Source organism: Pimephales promelas, chromosome 3, assembly GCF_988280905.1.
Source record: "Pimephales promelas chromosome 3, fPimPro1.hap1.1, whole genome shotgun sequence".
Taxonomy (NCBI): domain Eukaryota; kingdom Metazoa; phylum Chordata; class Actinopteri; order Cypriniformes; family Leuciscidae; genus Pimephales; species Pimephales promelas.
In genome coordinates this window covers 21,315,363-21,329,273 of record NC_142771.1, presented here as the reverse complement: position 1 = coordinate 21,329,273, position 13,911 = coordinate 21,315,363, and the positions used below count along the sequence as shown (strand labels likewise).

The following is a 13,911-nucleotide window of genomic DNA, read 5'->3' as shown; positions in this document are numbered from 1 at the left end:
ATCAGTGTTCATACAACGTGACAGAGATCTTAACATGGGTAATATATCTAGATGAATATTTCTTTTGATTCCTCATTAATTTCCTCAAAACGACCACTATGCAAGTGCGCCCCCTATTGGCGCGTCTCGTTTTGCGTTCCTACGCTGCAGGACACCTTAATATTCAATGGTAAAGTATAGCATGCGCGTCACAACTTTACAACAGACGCAAGTAAGGTTATTAATATCCATTATTAGACATAAAAAAAATTAAAAAACGAAATGACCAATAACAAATTAAATCGCCTTTTTAAAAGAAAAGTAGCCTACGTAGGCTTATTCGAAGTTGAATCAACAACTCGACCAAAATCCGCATTAATCTGTAACACATCAAAGGAAGCATATACAAGTCCTCTATGTAACGCCTTTTCAAATGACACATTTGTTTTTTTCTGTTCTTTCCCCCCCTCTTTTTCTCGTTCATTAATAAACGAATTTGTTCGTTTTAAACGAAGCGCACTCCTGAGGGATGCTCACATGATCGTGACACGAGTTTTCTTACAGGTAAAATAAGAGCGTTTTGTTGAACATAACTCAATCAAATCAAACATAGCCTACTGTTGAAACCCGCTACATTCTAACGATATAAAATAACCAATCCCCCTTTCTTCATTTTATGCATTATTTTAGGATCGCGCATCCCTAATGATGCAGGGAAAAGCCGCGTATTCCTGCATCAAATTCATATCAGAGTAACTGAATGGTGAGACTGAATTTGAAACCGTCTATATTCATTCTCCATTGCCCACATCATAATAAACCACGCGAATTTTTACCGAAATCAGAGTGAGGGAAACAGTGATAGGCTACTCACAGCATCCCTCTTCCACAAAGCTCCAAAGATGTTGAATGGGGTGACATTGCAACAGTCCTCCTCCTCTCACAAGCCAGGTTGGAAATATGGATAATTATTCCCTCGGACGATTCCTTTAAGTTCAACCACAGAACCATGTGAATAAAATTAATCCAGTGGTTTGCATGTTTATGAATTATCCATGACTCTTCGTCGATGAATAGAACTGCTCGCACGTTGGCAACCGAATCCGCAAGAAATTGGGATTGGATCTGCAAGCAGGACCACAGGACAGTCTCACAGTCCTCTTTCCCCACAGCCTCTCTGGAACTGAGGGATGCCGTCAGTAACACATCCTTAAGGTGAAAATGAGAATTACACCCTGTTTTAGAGCAAGACACCCCCTAAGAAGAAAACAGTTTTCAGAGCAACGGTCTTCAAATCTCGTCAGATAGTTGGTCATCATCGGTCTCAAACATCCCAGAGTTTAAAATGTCATTCCAACCGACACTTGTCGTAGCTAACGTAGGCGGCTAGCCTACGCGTAAAAGTTATAATAAACAACATGTTCAGAAACTTGCCAATAGGCTACTTTATTGTGGATTAGCCTACCTTGGTTCTGTTTGTGGAGCTTTAACCTGCATGTCGCGGCGTGGTACTTCTGAATCGTTTCGTTTAGGGATTGCCTCTCAGTGACGTACTTGCGTTTGAAATTCCAGAGCCAAACTTCACTGCGGAAACCACTGAGCTCATCATTCCCAATGTACAGGGAGCGCGCGAGCTCTGCTCGGACACATCAGGGGCTCGTCAGCGCAGATGCTGCTCTCGCACACATCTTACATTATAGACGACGCTACTCATCTGACCGTTCATTTGCTAGGCTACATGACCGATTCCATGGGTTACATCAGTCGTGCAATACTTTTCGATGGTATGAGGGAACCTCGAGCGTTTTACTTTTATCTCAGCTCGTTATACACCCTAAACACGCACTTATGCGCTTATCCTCATGTTTTCTGGTCTAGTTGCATAAATCAGACAAATCGTGTTATAGGTAAAAATAACCATAATAATTGCAGTGGCAATGTTCCTATATTCAGGGATGGTCGTAAACTAAATTTACTAATAAACAACATGAACATAAAACACCCTAAAGATTACGAAAACAGCCTATTTCCATTACATTTACAACATACAGCGAAGGCAAACAATATGCATAGTGATATATTTTGAACCAGACAGTTGATGTAGCCTATACCATTGACTTCCATAGTATTTTTTCCTATGGAAGTCAACCAACAATCTAAAAAATATCTTCCTTTATGTTCAACAGAAGAAATTCATTCAGGTTTGAAACATCTTAAAGGTGAGTAAATGATGACAGAATTTTTATTTTGAAGTGAATTAATGTAGAATTTTCTAAATAAGTATGGATGTAGGGGTACAAGTATAACAATATGTGATCAGCTGTAGCTGATATTTCTTGATTCTCAGATGCTCCATTCAAGAAACGCACGCCCAAACAGCACCACATGATGACATGTTACCTCTTAGCATCATAACCCCCTCTGAATCATTTCAGTAAACGTGACATGAGCTATGGTATATTCAAACTACGCATTCAAAACACAGGCATGACTCATAGGAAAGCTTTCTGTGTGATGTCACCAGATCCTGTGGGAAGGACTCAAGCTCAAGCTCATGGAAGATTATCAGAGCCAGAACACTTGCTACACAGTCAGACTCAGCCCCAAACTCCCATTATCCTCTCGTACAGAAGGAAATGGCCATTTTCTAATTTTTCAATTGCAATGAACAGGTTTATTCATTAGCCTACTCCAGCAGGTGAAGAACATGTCTTTACATCTCAAAGGAGAACACGCTCCTCCTGCCTGTGAAGTTCTTAGCTGATGCAGTTTTTTAACAATTCTGCAAACGTTTCTATTTTAGCTCCACATGTCAAACACACACACACAAAGTGAGCAACCAAGCACCCTTTCTATTTTGGTCCATTCAACCATCATACTGGCACACACACACATATATATATATATATATATATACTGTATATATATACTGTATATATATACTGTATATATATATATATATATATAATCAAGCAATGTACACAGGCAGCTCTGGGTTTTCCCTGAGGGTTTTATTTCCACTTCATACTACTGTATCTCTGTGGTGCTGGGTACAGAGTCATGCGTGAATTCTGGGAAGCGATATCATGTCTGTTTGAGAAGTAATGCAAAGTGAATGCCCCTGCAATGCAAAACAAAGAAAATGTGAGCAGTTACAGCAAGACAGTGCAAACAAAGATTACAAACTTACACATATACACAACCCTCAAAAATCAAAATCAATGGATTGACCAAAGAAGAACCAGAATAAGATAGCCTATTCCAGAATGCAATCAAATATTCAAAACTGATGGAAACTGAAATTAAATTAAAGTAAAGTATTGGTCTTTTAAAAGTTTTTATTATTATTATTATTAGATTTACCACTATTCTGAATAAACAGGGACAGCCTGTCTCAATAGGGTAATGTAGCTAGTTGTGGCCCCTAGCTACAGTCAAACCAAAAATTATTGTTCATTTTTTTAGTGGGTGGACACTAGTTCATTTATGTGAGTGAGGATAGAAAACGCATAAATAAAATAAAACCCAAAAATTCTTCAGTAGACTACCAGGAAAATGTATAAAAATTTGGGACCTAAAATAATTCACATTGACCTGACCATATTTTGCTTAAGTATTTTTTTCTTAAGTTGCTTAAGTGACCTTTTTATACCACTGACTGAACACAATGAAGCATTGCTAATGTTGACCTAAATTGGTACTATCCAATTGTATTCTTAAATTTAACAGCTGACAGCTATTCAAAATTAATTTGTGTAGGAGAATGATGGCCAAAACCAGTGAAATATCAACTGATTTGATAACTGATTTGATATAGTTCATTACATATTTTATTACCATTTTAAACTTTATAGCGAATAAACTGTTATAATGTGAGAAATGTTGAAGATGTCTGAATACATTTTGGTTTGACTATACACCTTTCTGTAGTGTAGATCCAATGACACTAAGTGCTAGATTCATAATCATTAATTGGATTATACCTTCCCGCACAGTGGCTTCATTTGCTGCACTCAAGAGGTTTGGTGGTTATGCCTGTTGGCCCTATGGGTACACCTTGATTACAATATTTTATATCTCAATCGAAGACATTGTTAATTGGGTAATTTTGGAGGGGAAAACATTTCAATATGTTTCCGAGCAAGTCTTACACTGTAAAAAGTGTGTATGGTGCTGCTCTCACACAGAACTCCTGAGCATGGGACGGAGACGTCAACAGTCTGCAAAAACATCTCCAACCGCTGGGTGGCGCTTTCAAGGAGCACACTTGAATTTGTGAGACTGATGAAAAACAGTTAATGTAGATTACATTCAGGCAGCTAAGCAATTTAATGGAGAAAAAAATCGTTAGAAAAAAATAGTATAGTAATACTTTAGTTCCTCTAAACCAGGGAGTGAGCCATTTCTCTCTATGGCTCTGCTCTAAACTAAACATCATGCTGTAGGTTGAGCGAAATAGGCTATAGAAAGTATATATATATATATATATATATATATATATATATATATATATATATATATATATATATATATATATATATATATATATATATATATATATATATATATATATAAATTATATAAATTGTATATATATAAAAGCAGCCAATAGTAAAAAGAAATACGATCGAAAAAAAATGGCACTACTTATTTTCAAAAGACATTAGGCAGATATACGTTTCTCTTTTTTAAATGTTTTTTAATCGTGTTAGTGTATAAACTAAATATAATTTGCATTTAAATTATAAGCTAGTACTAAAATATCTTACAAATACGTTTTATAGTACTTCATTTACAAATAAAACTGTCATACAATCATATTTGTAAAAGATTATTCTTTTTGTTATTCAGCTTGCGTACTTTTCGCTCCATCAGTGAAATCCTCTGATTCGTTCCACATTCGTGAACGAATCGTGCAGACCGGTTTTGTGAATCGGCTCAACCAATTCATTGCAAAGATCCGACTCAAAAACGATTCATTCACAAAGCATGCATCGCTTGGCAGGGACTTATATTATTTAAAGTAGCAGGAAATCCCGCACAGGGACAATACACAATAAGCTGTCAACTGGCTACTTCAAATTCGGCATTCTGTTCAGGTGGGTTGTTTTTTATTTTTATTTTATTTTTCTGTTCAAAGGGAACGCACGCGGTGTCACCGATTACGTTCGCGGGCTCTGTTTGGAGTTTATTACGCGTGTTGTATGGCAAGCGCTAGAGTCAGTGTTTTCGAAAACGCGTTAAAATATGCCTGCATGATCATAGAAAGTATACTTTCAAGGCCAGCCGATTTAGTAAACCATTTGGGTTGCACATTGGTTGGACATCCCATTGTTTACTCCTAACCAGGATAGTGGAGTAAATTTTAGCAGCAGTGTTAGCTGCTGTTGTCAGTGGCAACAGGGGCTTCTGGTTCGCCATAGTCGAATGTAGCTTGCGTTGCGATTCATAGAAAAGGCCATTAGCTACCATTCGTGCAGCTGGAAGTGTCGCTAGCGCTGATAAGTGGCGATCGGTGGCGATCTTGTTGCCATATACTGTTTAGGCACGTCACTTCCGGATTGCTTGTTTCCTTTTTGGATGTTTATATATCAAAAGCCCATTGATTCATTGATTTTGAATTATAAAAAGCATATGGTTATCTTCGATAACCTGCTTTGAACCAAATGCTTGTATTCGTAAAGATAAATAAAACGGCTACGATTGAATCGTTGGTTAATCTCAAACGAAGTGCAAATGTTTATGTTGACGGCGGTGAAGTAACTAAATGATTAATTCTATCTCTAATTTGTTTGGTTTTCATTATAATATGTTGTCGCGAATCATTCGAAATGAAATATGCTTTACATTTTTATATCTCAGTTATGAAAAGGAGCAGAAATGAAGAGGAAACATGGCAGAGACCGAACAAGATCCCTCGGTCCGAGGCAAGTTTGTTTACGTCCTTTTGCATGTTATTCTTCAACAATAATATCTACTTCAATAACGTTAAGCTTTTTTAAAAAATGAAAGTACTTGTATTGCACTTTTAAATTTACGGTTGTGAAAAATTATCCTTTTAGTTATTGAGCTGGAATGAATATTGAATTGGCTACAACTCAAAGGGTGTTGATTATGAATTTGAATAATAATTTACTGAATTGCAATTCTAAGAAATCCCATACAGTTACACAAACGTGTTTTTTCTATAATGTGCATTTATTATCTGAATTACTGAGAATTTTTATTTATTTAATGGATGGACATTCATTTGTACAGTCAAAGTAAAGTACAGTCAAAAGACAAAACAGCAATCAAAAAGATTTTAGTTTCAATACAGGATCTCAAAAAGTGGTAACGTTTAAGCCCGGCTTCACAGACAGGGCTTAGCCTTAGACTAAGCCAGGATTAGGCCTTTGTTCAATTAATAATAATAATAATAATAATTTTTTACAATTATATTGGCCTAGCACTTTTCTGGGTACTCAAAGCACTTTACATGGAAGGGGGAATCAACCACCAGCAATGTGCAGCATCCACCTGGATGATGTGATGGCAGCCATATTGCATCAGAATGCCCACCACACACACCAGCTTATTGGTGGAGAGAAGAGAGTGATGAAGCCAATCAGTATTTATATAAGGGGATGATTAGGAGGCCATGATGGACAGAGGCCAATTGGCAAAACCCCTACTCTTTTTCAAGGACCTCCTGAGATCTCATCCGAAGGATGCAAATAGGGCATTTAAATTAAAAAAAGACATTTAAATTATAAAAAAGATAGTTCACTTTGAAATTAATTTTTGATATGTTTTAGCTTACCTTAAGGGCATCCAAGATATAGGTGTCTTTGTTTCCACAGTATTTTCAATTTTGATATATTTCGGTCAAACCGTTGTTGTCTAACAGTCATATAATGCAGGTTTAGGGGGTCCTCCCTCGGTTCACCTCAACGAGCATGCACAGAGAAGTCCAAATTAAACATGATTTAATGACTCGTAAATGTAAGTACACGTTGATGGCCTAAGACACGAAGCGAGCGGTTTCTGTGAGAAAACGAACAGTATCGTTTTTACCTCGTGTAACCACAGCCATGTCCAACTGATCTTACGGCATGGGCGCTTCAGTCTGTGCATGTGCTGGAAGTGATCGCTTGCGCGTGTACGTCACTCATGGTTTATACAGAGATTTCGGAAGTTTTACCTTTCACTAAACATATTTAGAAATATCGAAATCGTCTTCCATTGCGATTTCCTGTATGTCTAAATATATGTAGATCTTCTCAGTAATTTTCATTTAAGGCTTCTAAATAATTGGCTGTAAGTGGGTTAGGAATAGGATTTCAAGTGATTTTGTAAAAATCGTCAAAAAAGAAAATCACATTCCCCACCCCACCTTTAAGGTACTTTTATAAACTTGTCTTAGGAAAAAAAACATTACTGGTGTGCAACTTGAGACAAAACAATGGTACTGACATATTTTAATATATGCCAGTGCAAGCTTAAGCCTTGTCTGTGAAATGGGAGTTAGACTGTTACAACAAAGAAAGTAATTAGCCTAGCAGCAGAATGAAGCATGCAAAAGTTACAGTACTAATTTCTAGGTTCTTAATCAAATATCCATGTATTTTTTTGTTACTTCAATTCTGAATGGTGCACAAACCTGCTTTCCACTTGTCAGAATTGCATTTCATCTCTTCCAGTTGTGATCTGTTTTTTGATAGGTTGAAAAAATAATATCAGATAAGGTTGGGACTGCAGTGGAGCAGTCTGACCTCAAGATGAAGAATTTGATGGAAAGAATCAGTGTGGTGAATAGTGAACCCAAATATGATGCCAGAATCAAGAAACTGGAAGTAAGTGACCAGAATGCCCTTTTCTGTGGACTTCAGTATGTCATTTGCATTTTTGGACAATATGTGTGTTAAACTGTAGTGCCCGGCAGGCCTGAATGCCATAAACACCATATGCATTTTCTAAATCAAACTCAAACCTCTTTTGTTTCCAGGCCCATGTAAAGAAAATAAAGCGAAGAGGAGATGCAGTATTTGCATATATCAGAAAATTCAGATCCATAGGGATTTCTCACAGTCAGGTATGAACTAGATTATGAGATGAATAATTATAATTTTACATTTTATTTGTAATGCGCCTTTCTCAAACTCAAAGCGCTAAGCTCAAAGATTGATTTGGTTTGATTATCATAATTGAAGAAAAAAATGTATAAATCTGTCTTTTATTGAGGTATTTATTATGTATAAACCATCACTGTGTATCTTTTTAACAGTCTCCCCCTTCTTTAAGTCCTCCGCCTGACCATCCACAGCGATGCATCTCTCCAGCCGAACCAATAATCTATATGTCCAGGTATGCTGCAGTATTGTCGGCATATTACAAAGCTTCATTAATAAAACATGCATGCCACCAATTTAGTAAAAATCATTGTTCATTTTGGTATAGAAACTGAATACACTTATGCTGCAGACTGATGCTTTTCAAATTCTGTTAGGAAAATGAGGCAGAGAGTCTGCTGTTTGAATGACAATCACTGAAATATTCCATTTACTGTCTAATCAGAAGATATTCTAATAGAATAATGTGAAATCATCTCAGTGGTCCCCTGTGGATCTTTTGCTTTTCGGTTGGTTGTTTTAAATTCAGTAATGATTCAAGGCTGCAGTCTTGGCACCTTTCCATTTCTTTTCTGTTCCCGAGATGCTTCATGCCGAGTGGCGTTACTTCGCTTTCATTTGTGGCTGTTGCAGCCTTTTAAACTAGTGTGCTTCACTGGAAAGACATTCATTGCCACTTAATGTTTGTGTACCAAGGCCAACAAACCACACTCATTCAAAGCAATGATTACAGCTATTTGTTATTCTAGGCATCTGCTTAATTGTTGAATTACCACAATCACAATTCACTGTAAGACCTCAAGTGTGATGGACAGAAACTCGATTAGCTCGGCTCTACTGTTTTTAAATGTATCTGAGACGTAGAACACTGCATTATAGTGATTTAAATATAATAGTAATACATTGAATAATAAAATCTGAATAAAACCAAGGTAAGTGTACTACATTGTGTTTGGATGAATTTCATGAATTCTGATAATTTTGTGTGCATCAATATAAGGAAGTATATTGATTGTTGAAAACATTGATATGGAGACATATTTAGGGGCGTCATTGAAAAAAACAAATGCAGAAAAAAATGCCATGTGCGCTGGAAGGGCTTGGCCAGTAACACACCTACTGTATGCAATCTGCCCTGTGTTTTGGGGTGTATGAATAATTGTGGTAAAAATAAGCACAATTCTTAGCAAATAAATAGGAATAATGAAATTTTGATGTAAAATGAAGAGGTTTACTCATGTCATGTGCACATGTAAACAGTCATTGTATGTTTGATTTGTCTGCTAGAGATGCTGCAAAATTCGAATTCTGGCCAATACCGCCAACAGTGTTGTGCAAGTTACTTCCAAACTGTAATACATTAGGTATTACTTGTTACTGTTATTTAAAAGTAATGCATTACCTTACAATATTACTGTCTCAGAATTGTAATGCGTTACATTACTCATGTATTACTTTTGAGTTACTTTCACCAAAATAACTAAGTAGTACTTAACTTTGGGGCTGTAACGATATGCAATATGAAACCGAAATCGCGATTCGCCACACGACTCAGATCCACGAACCTACAGAATCGCGACACACCTCTTCCAACTCCCAGCGTTATTCTCCTTACCGTCCAGATCCAATGCTGCCTTATCTTTAAATTGGGCTATTTTAGTATTATTTGAAGTTAACATTATAAAATACGTAGACCTACACCACAAAACTAGTTGAGGATAAATTATTTAAAATTGGGGAAGTCCAGCATTATGGACATGACATTTGCAGTCAAAACTTGAAATAAAAATTCTCAGAAAATACATGCATTGAAACGTATATAGGCTACTTCCTTAAAGGACAGACATTAGACAAATATCAGTCTATGTTTTATTTTTAATATTAGGGAAAAGACACACATTCATGCATGACAAAAAAAAATAGGAGGCAAAATATATTTTTTTGTAATTCTGTTAATTACACTGCGCAAATCGGATGAGGAAGGGTTGGCATTTTAGTTTTCGTGTTCGCATTTATGAGGAAAAAACAATGTTACAGACGCGACCGCTCTGAACTGGCACAAAAAGTCTGTTTTAAAACTTTAACATAGTCTGTTGCCTTTAAGAAGTAAAATACACTGTAATACAACTGTAATACAAGCCTGACTGAACATGTAACGAGTAGAATATTACTGAAAATTGATTAGTAATGCCTTACACTACTGCGTTACAGCAAAAAGTAATATGTTACTGTAATGTATTACTTTTGTAATGCGTCACTCCCAACACTGACCGCCAAATTGAGTCTTTTTGGTATGAAATAAAACCACTAAATACAATTCTATACAACTGAATTTAGGCATCACAACATTATAATGTACAGCATGAAAGTGGATATTATTTTGTGATTTGCATTTGGCAAATGTTTTTAAAGATGAATTTTTAAGTGAGTATTGGGTAATAAAATGTAAAAACAAGGTGAAGTGGGAATGCACAATTTAATCGTCCAAAAAAGTGTAGAAATTATACTTCACTTTTCAATGTCTTGTTGGGGTGCAGAATTCTAATTTCATGCAATATTTTTGTTTTTTTAGCAGAAGTTCAGTCAACGGAGGCAGTTTCATTGACAACGCTTCAGTGTCATCAGCAGGTCGTGTTGCTATCATCATTATAATATTCTAGCTTCAACAATGTCAAATGTTTGTAATTCAACAGATTAAAATTATTGTTTTTGCACTAATAGTCAACGACTGTGTGATGTCTACATTGAGAAGACCAAAGGAAGGGTTCTGGCAGAGTTTGGTAACTATCATTCATTACATATTTGTTCTTGTATAAGATTTGCAATATGTCTTATGTGATTTGCGATGACATGGCCAGACCGTGCTGGAGACAATACATTTTACGGTTCAAGGTTCAATTTATTTATAAAGCACATTATAATACAACAGGAGTTGATCAAAGTGCTGTACATACGATAGAATAAAATTAAACTGTACATAACATGCTGTACATAAGATTAAAAAAAAATAAATAAATAAAAAATAAAAAAAATCAGTGAATCACAGTTAAATTCTACGCCTTTCTATGGACATCACAACCTCTCAATAAAAACCAATTTCACCAATACGTACTCATCGACCTATTACATCAACGTACTCATGGACAGTCGAACGCTAATGCAAAAAAGTACGTTTTTAAGTGACCTTTAAAATCATTGATGGAGGAACATTCCCTAATATATTGGGGTAAACAATTCCACATCCTGGGGGCAGCTGCTGTAAAAGCACGGTTTCCTCTCAGTTTCCTGAATGTTCGCGGTACCACCAGGAGATTCGTTGATTCTGACCTCAAGGTTCTTTTTGGTTTATGAACCTGGATAAGATCCGCTATATAAGTAGGGGCAAGACCGTGTAATGCTTTGAAACGAAATAAAAGTATTTAAAAATTTATCCTGTATGGCACTGGCAACCAATGTAGTTTTTGTAATATTGAAATGATATGCTCGAATTTTCGAGTGCCTGTCAGGAGTCTAGCGGCTGCATTTTGTACCAGTTGTAATCTATGTAAACTTTTTTGTTGAACACCGTAGTACAATGCATTTCCATAGTCCAGTCTCGAAAAAATTAACGCATGAACCATTTTTTCCAGGTCTTTCTGTGCTACAAATGGCTTAATTTTAGCAACTAATCTTAGCTGGAAGAAACTCGTTTTAACTGCTAGATTGATCTGTTTATCGAATCTTAAAGCACTATCACAAGTTATACCTAGATTTTTTACTTGATGTTTCAGATAAGGGGATAGTGTACCTAATTCTATTTTAGCTAAGTCTGCAGACTCAGAAGGAGCAAATAACATCACTTCCGTTTTAGATTCATTTAGAGACAGAAAATTCGCAGACATCCACTTTTTTATCTCCCCGAGACACTCTACCAGCCTACCAACAGCAGCAGGGACAGTTGGTTTTAGGGGTAGATATAACTGGGTGTCGTCTGCATAACAATGAAAGGAAATTTCATAATTTCTCTTAATCTGACCAAATGGGAGCATGTAAAGTGAGAAGAAGATTGGTGCCAAAATGGATCCTTGTGGAATGCCACAAGACAAAGACGCAGATCTTGAAGTGCATTCACCCATTTGTACTGGAAAAGTTCTATTTAAATTGTTTATATATAAACTTCAAATTTGAAAACCGTTCTCTTTTCATTTCAGCGGTCTAAGAAACAGGTTGTTGACCTTACGGAGGAAGACAGAGGTATTTGACCTGGAATTCAAATCAAATTACTTTATAAACAATTGTATTGACTGTATGATGTGTTTTTGTTCTGGTTCAGCTGCCAGACTGAAAGAAGAGAGTCAGCTTACCCAGCCACCAGATCAGGTACGTCATCATGCTCTCTCTCGGGTTCTCTCAAATTCTGCAACATTTTCAGACTGTTTCTTACTAGTTTTGTTTTCGCATTTGTGCTCTGCAGAAATTGGTACCTTCTAAACCAGAGCCATCAAAACCCTCAAGTACGCCACCTAAAGCCATAAAAGGTATGATTCCATGTAATTTATCATGTTTGTTTTTCTTTTTTCTTAATATCAACAAGTCTTCGAGTCTTTTTTACTGTAATTTTCTTAAATGAACAGAAGAAAATCAGAGTGTTATGGAGGAGAACCGTGTCATTTCTCCAGTACTGTCGGAAAAGGTAAGCAATTCTTTTGTATGTGCTACTACACCACTAAATTTTATGTCATAACAGCCATAACATTTCAGTTATACCTTTCTTTAATAGGAGGACTGGCTCTCCAAACTCCATCCTTTTCCGCACACCCCGTTCCCCAAGGAGCTTCCGGTTGTAGCTGCCTCTCATAATTTGCCCCAGAAGCTGGATTTGAAACTAGCTCGGATTGGACAAGAATTAGGCATCGCGTGGAACGTTGAACCGAAAGATCCCCACGCAGCTGAGATGGATTGCTACTACATTTACGTTTCCCATGAACACAAAAACTGCACTTTTTCAGAATGGAAGTGCCTCGGAGTGATCAAGGCCATGCCTCTTCCAATGGCCTGCAAGGTGTCTGACTGCAAAGATAAACGACTGTGTTTTACTGTTGTGGGGAAGGATATATATGGACGTTATGGGCCGTACAGTGACATAGGTACTGTTGCACCAGGACAAATATGATTTTGGCAACAATTCTCTAGTTTTTCGGAACCCTTGTTCATATTAGAATTCAGGTAGGATGAAAGGGACTCTTTATATTGAAATATGGAATAATTCATTTTTTAAGATTTAAATTTCTCAAAAGATGTTGAGTTCAGTAAAAATAAAGTTGAAGCTGCTGTTTTTCTCCTTTTTTGTATTTTAGTTGTTTTTCTTTCTCTGACAAGAGAATATGTTTGTTTTCGTTTGTTCTTCTAAATGTCAGAAAGCCCTGAAAGTCCTCCGTGTTATATTTGAAAGGCACTACCACAGAACCATTATGGAAAAAAAGCTGTAGTATTGTATTGTTTTTATTGGTTATAAAATTACAAAATGATTTCATTTGCCTCTGGCCTTCATAATATGAAGTCTTCAGCGGTATGAGTCAACAAAGCAATCACTAGCTATAATAGACGGGAGTGAAATCTGATTGTTAACGTGCAAAAAATTATTTGAGACAACATTTGTTTCCTGTAATGACTGCATTTGAGGATTCTACTTCATGCTCGAATGAAAATATACCACTAAAGCCAATGTTCATTGAGTCTACTAGTCTCAGAAAGACTCATGACTTTATAAATGTTGAAGTCTTGAATTCAGCTTTGTTCCATTTTCTGCTATAAGAGCTGATGTTTGGTATTTATTTAGATC

The 13,911-nt window shown here is 36.4% G+C and overlaps 2 protein-coding genes across 8 annotated transcripts in view; one reads left to right on the top strand and one right to left on the bottom strand.

The window, feature by feature from the left end:
• Nucleotides 1–1,656, bottom strand: part of grin2aa (glutamate receptor, ionotropic, N-methyl D-aspartate 2A, a) — a 145,422-nt gene extending 143,766 nt beyond the window's left edge. The window contains exons 1-2 of one of the 2 annotated variants that reach the window (XM_039686761.2): nucleotides 1,445–1,656; nucleotides 854–1,188 (exon numbers count right to left, since the gene is read on the bottom strand). The gene's annotated coding sequence lies outside the window, so the exon portion shown is untranslated. Of the gene's footprint in view, nucleotides 1–853 lie in introns of both variants that reach the window. The other variant, XM_089128480.1, reaches the window with a different exon arrangement.
• Nucleotides 1,657–4,944: 3,288 nt separating this feature from the next.
• On the top strand, nucleotides 4,945–13,410 carry atf7ip2 (activating transcription factor 7 interacting protein 2). Of its 6 annotated transcripts, none has more exons than XM_089128477.1 (12): nucleotides 4,945–5,078; nucleotides 5,842–5,906; nucleotides 7,683–7,814; nucleotides 7,967–8,053; nucleotides 8,246–8,325; nucleotides 10,663–10,718; nucleotides 10,812–10,870; nucleotides 12,281–12,323; nucleotides 12,403–12,449; nucleotides 12,544–12,607; nucleotides 12,704–12,762; nucleotides 12,850–13,410. In XM_089128477.1, the coding sequence occupies exons 2-12, from the start codon at nucleotides 5,844–5,846 to the stop codon at nucleotides 13,240–13,242; spliced, it is 1,083 nt and encodes a 360-aa protein (XP_088984603.1). In that variant the 5' UTR covers nucleotides 4,945–5,078; nucleotides 5,842–5,843; the 3' UTR covers nucleotides 13,243–13,410. The 6 variants fall into 6 exon arrangements, with proteins under 6 accessions (XP_088984603.1, XP_088984605.1, XP_088984604.1 ...); XM_089128479.1 differs by lacking the exon at nucleotides 4,945–5,078 and adding an exon at nucleotides 5,438–5,524 and having other exon boundaries at nucleotides 10,666–10,718; XM_089128478.1 differs by lacking the exon at nucleotides 4,945–5,078 and adding an exon at nucleotides 5,450–5,524.
• The last annotated feature ends 501 nt before the right edge of the window (nucleotides 13,411–13,911 follow it).

Coding starts and splice junctions, on each gene's coding strand:
- atf7ip2 (XM_039687389.2), top strand. CDS start 5,646: ATGCTTGTATTCGTAAAGATAAATAAAACGGCTACGATTGAATCGTTG. Junction 8,326..10,662: donor CCAATAATCTATATGTCCAG/GTATGCTGCAGT, acceptor TTGTTTTTTTAG/CAGAAGTTCAGTCAACGGAG. Junction 10,719..10,811: donor CGCTTCAGTGTCATCAGCAG/GTCGTGTTGCTA, acceptor TTGCACTAATAG/TCAACGACTGTGTGATGTCT.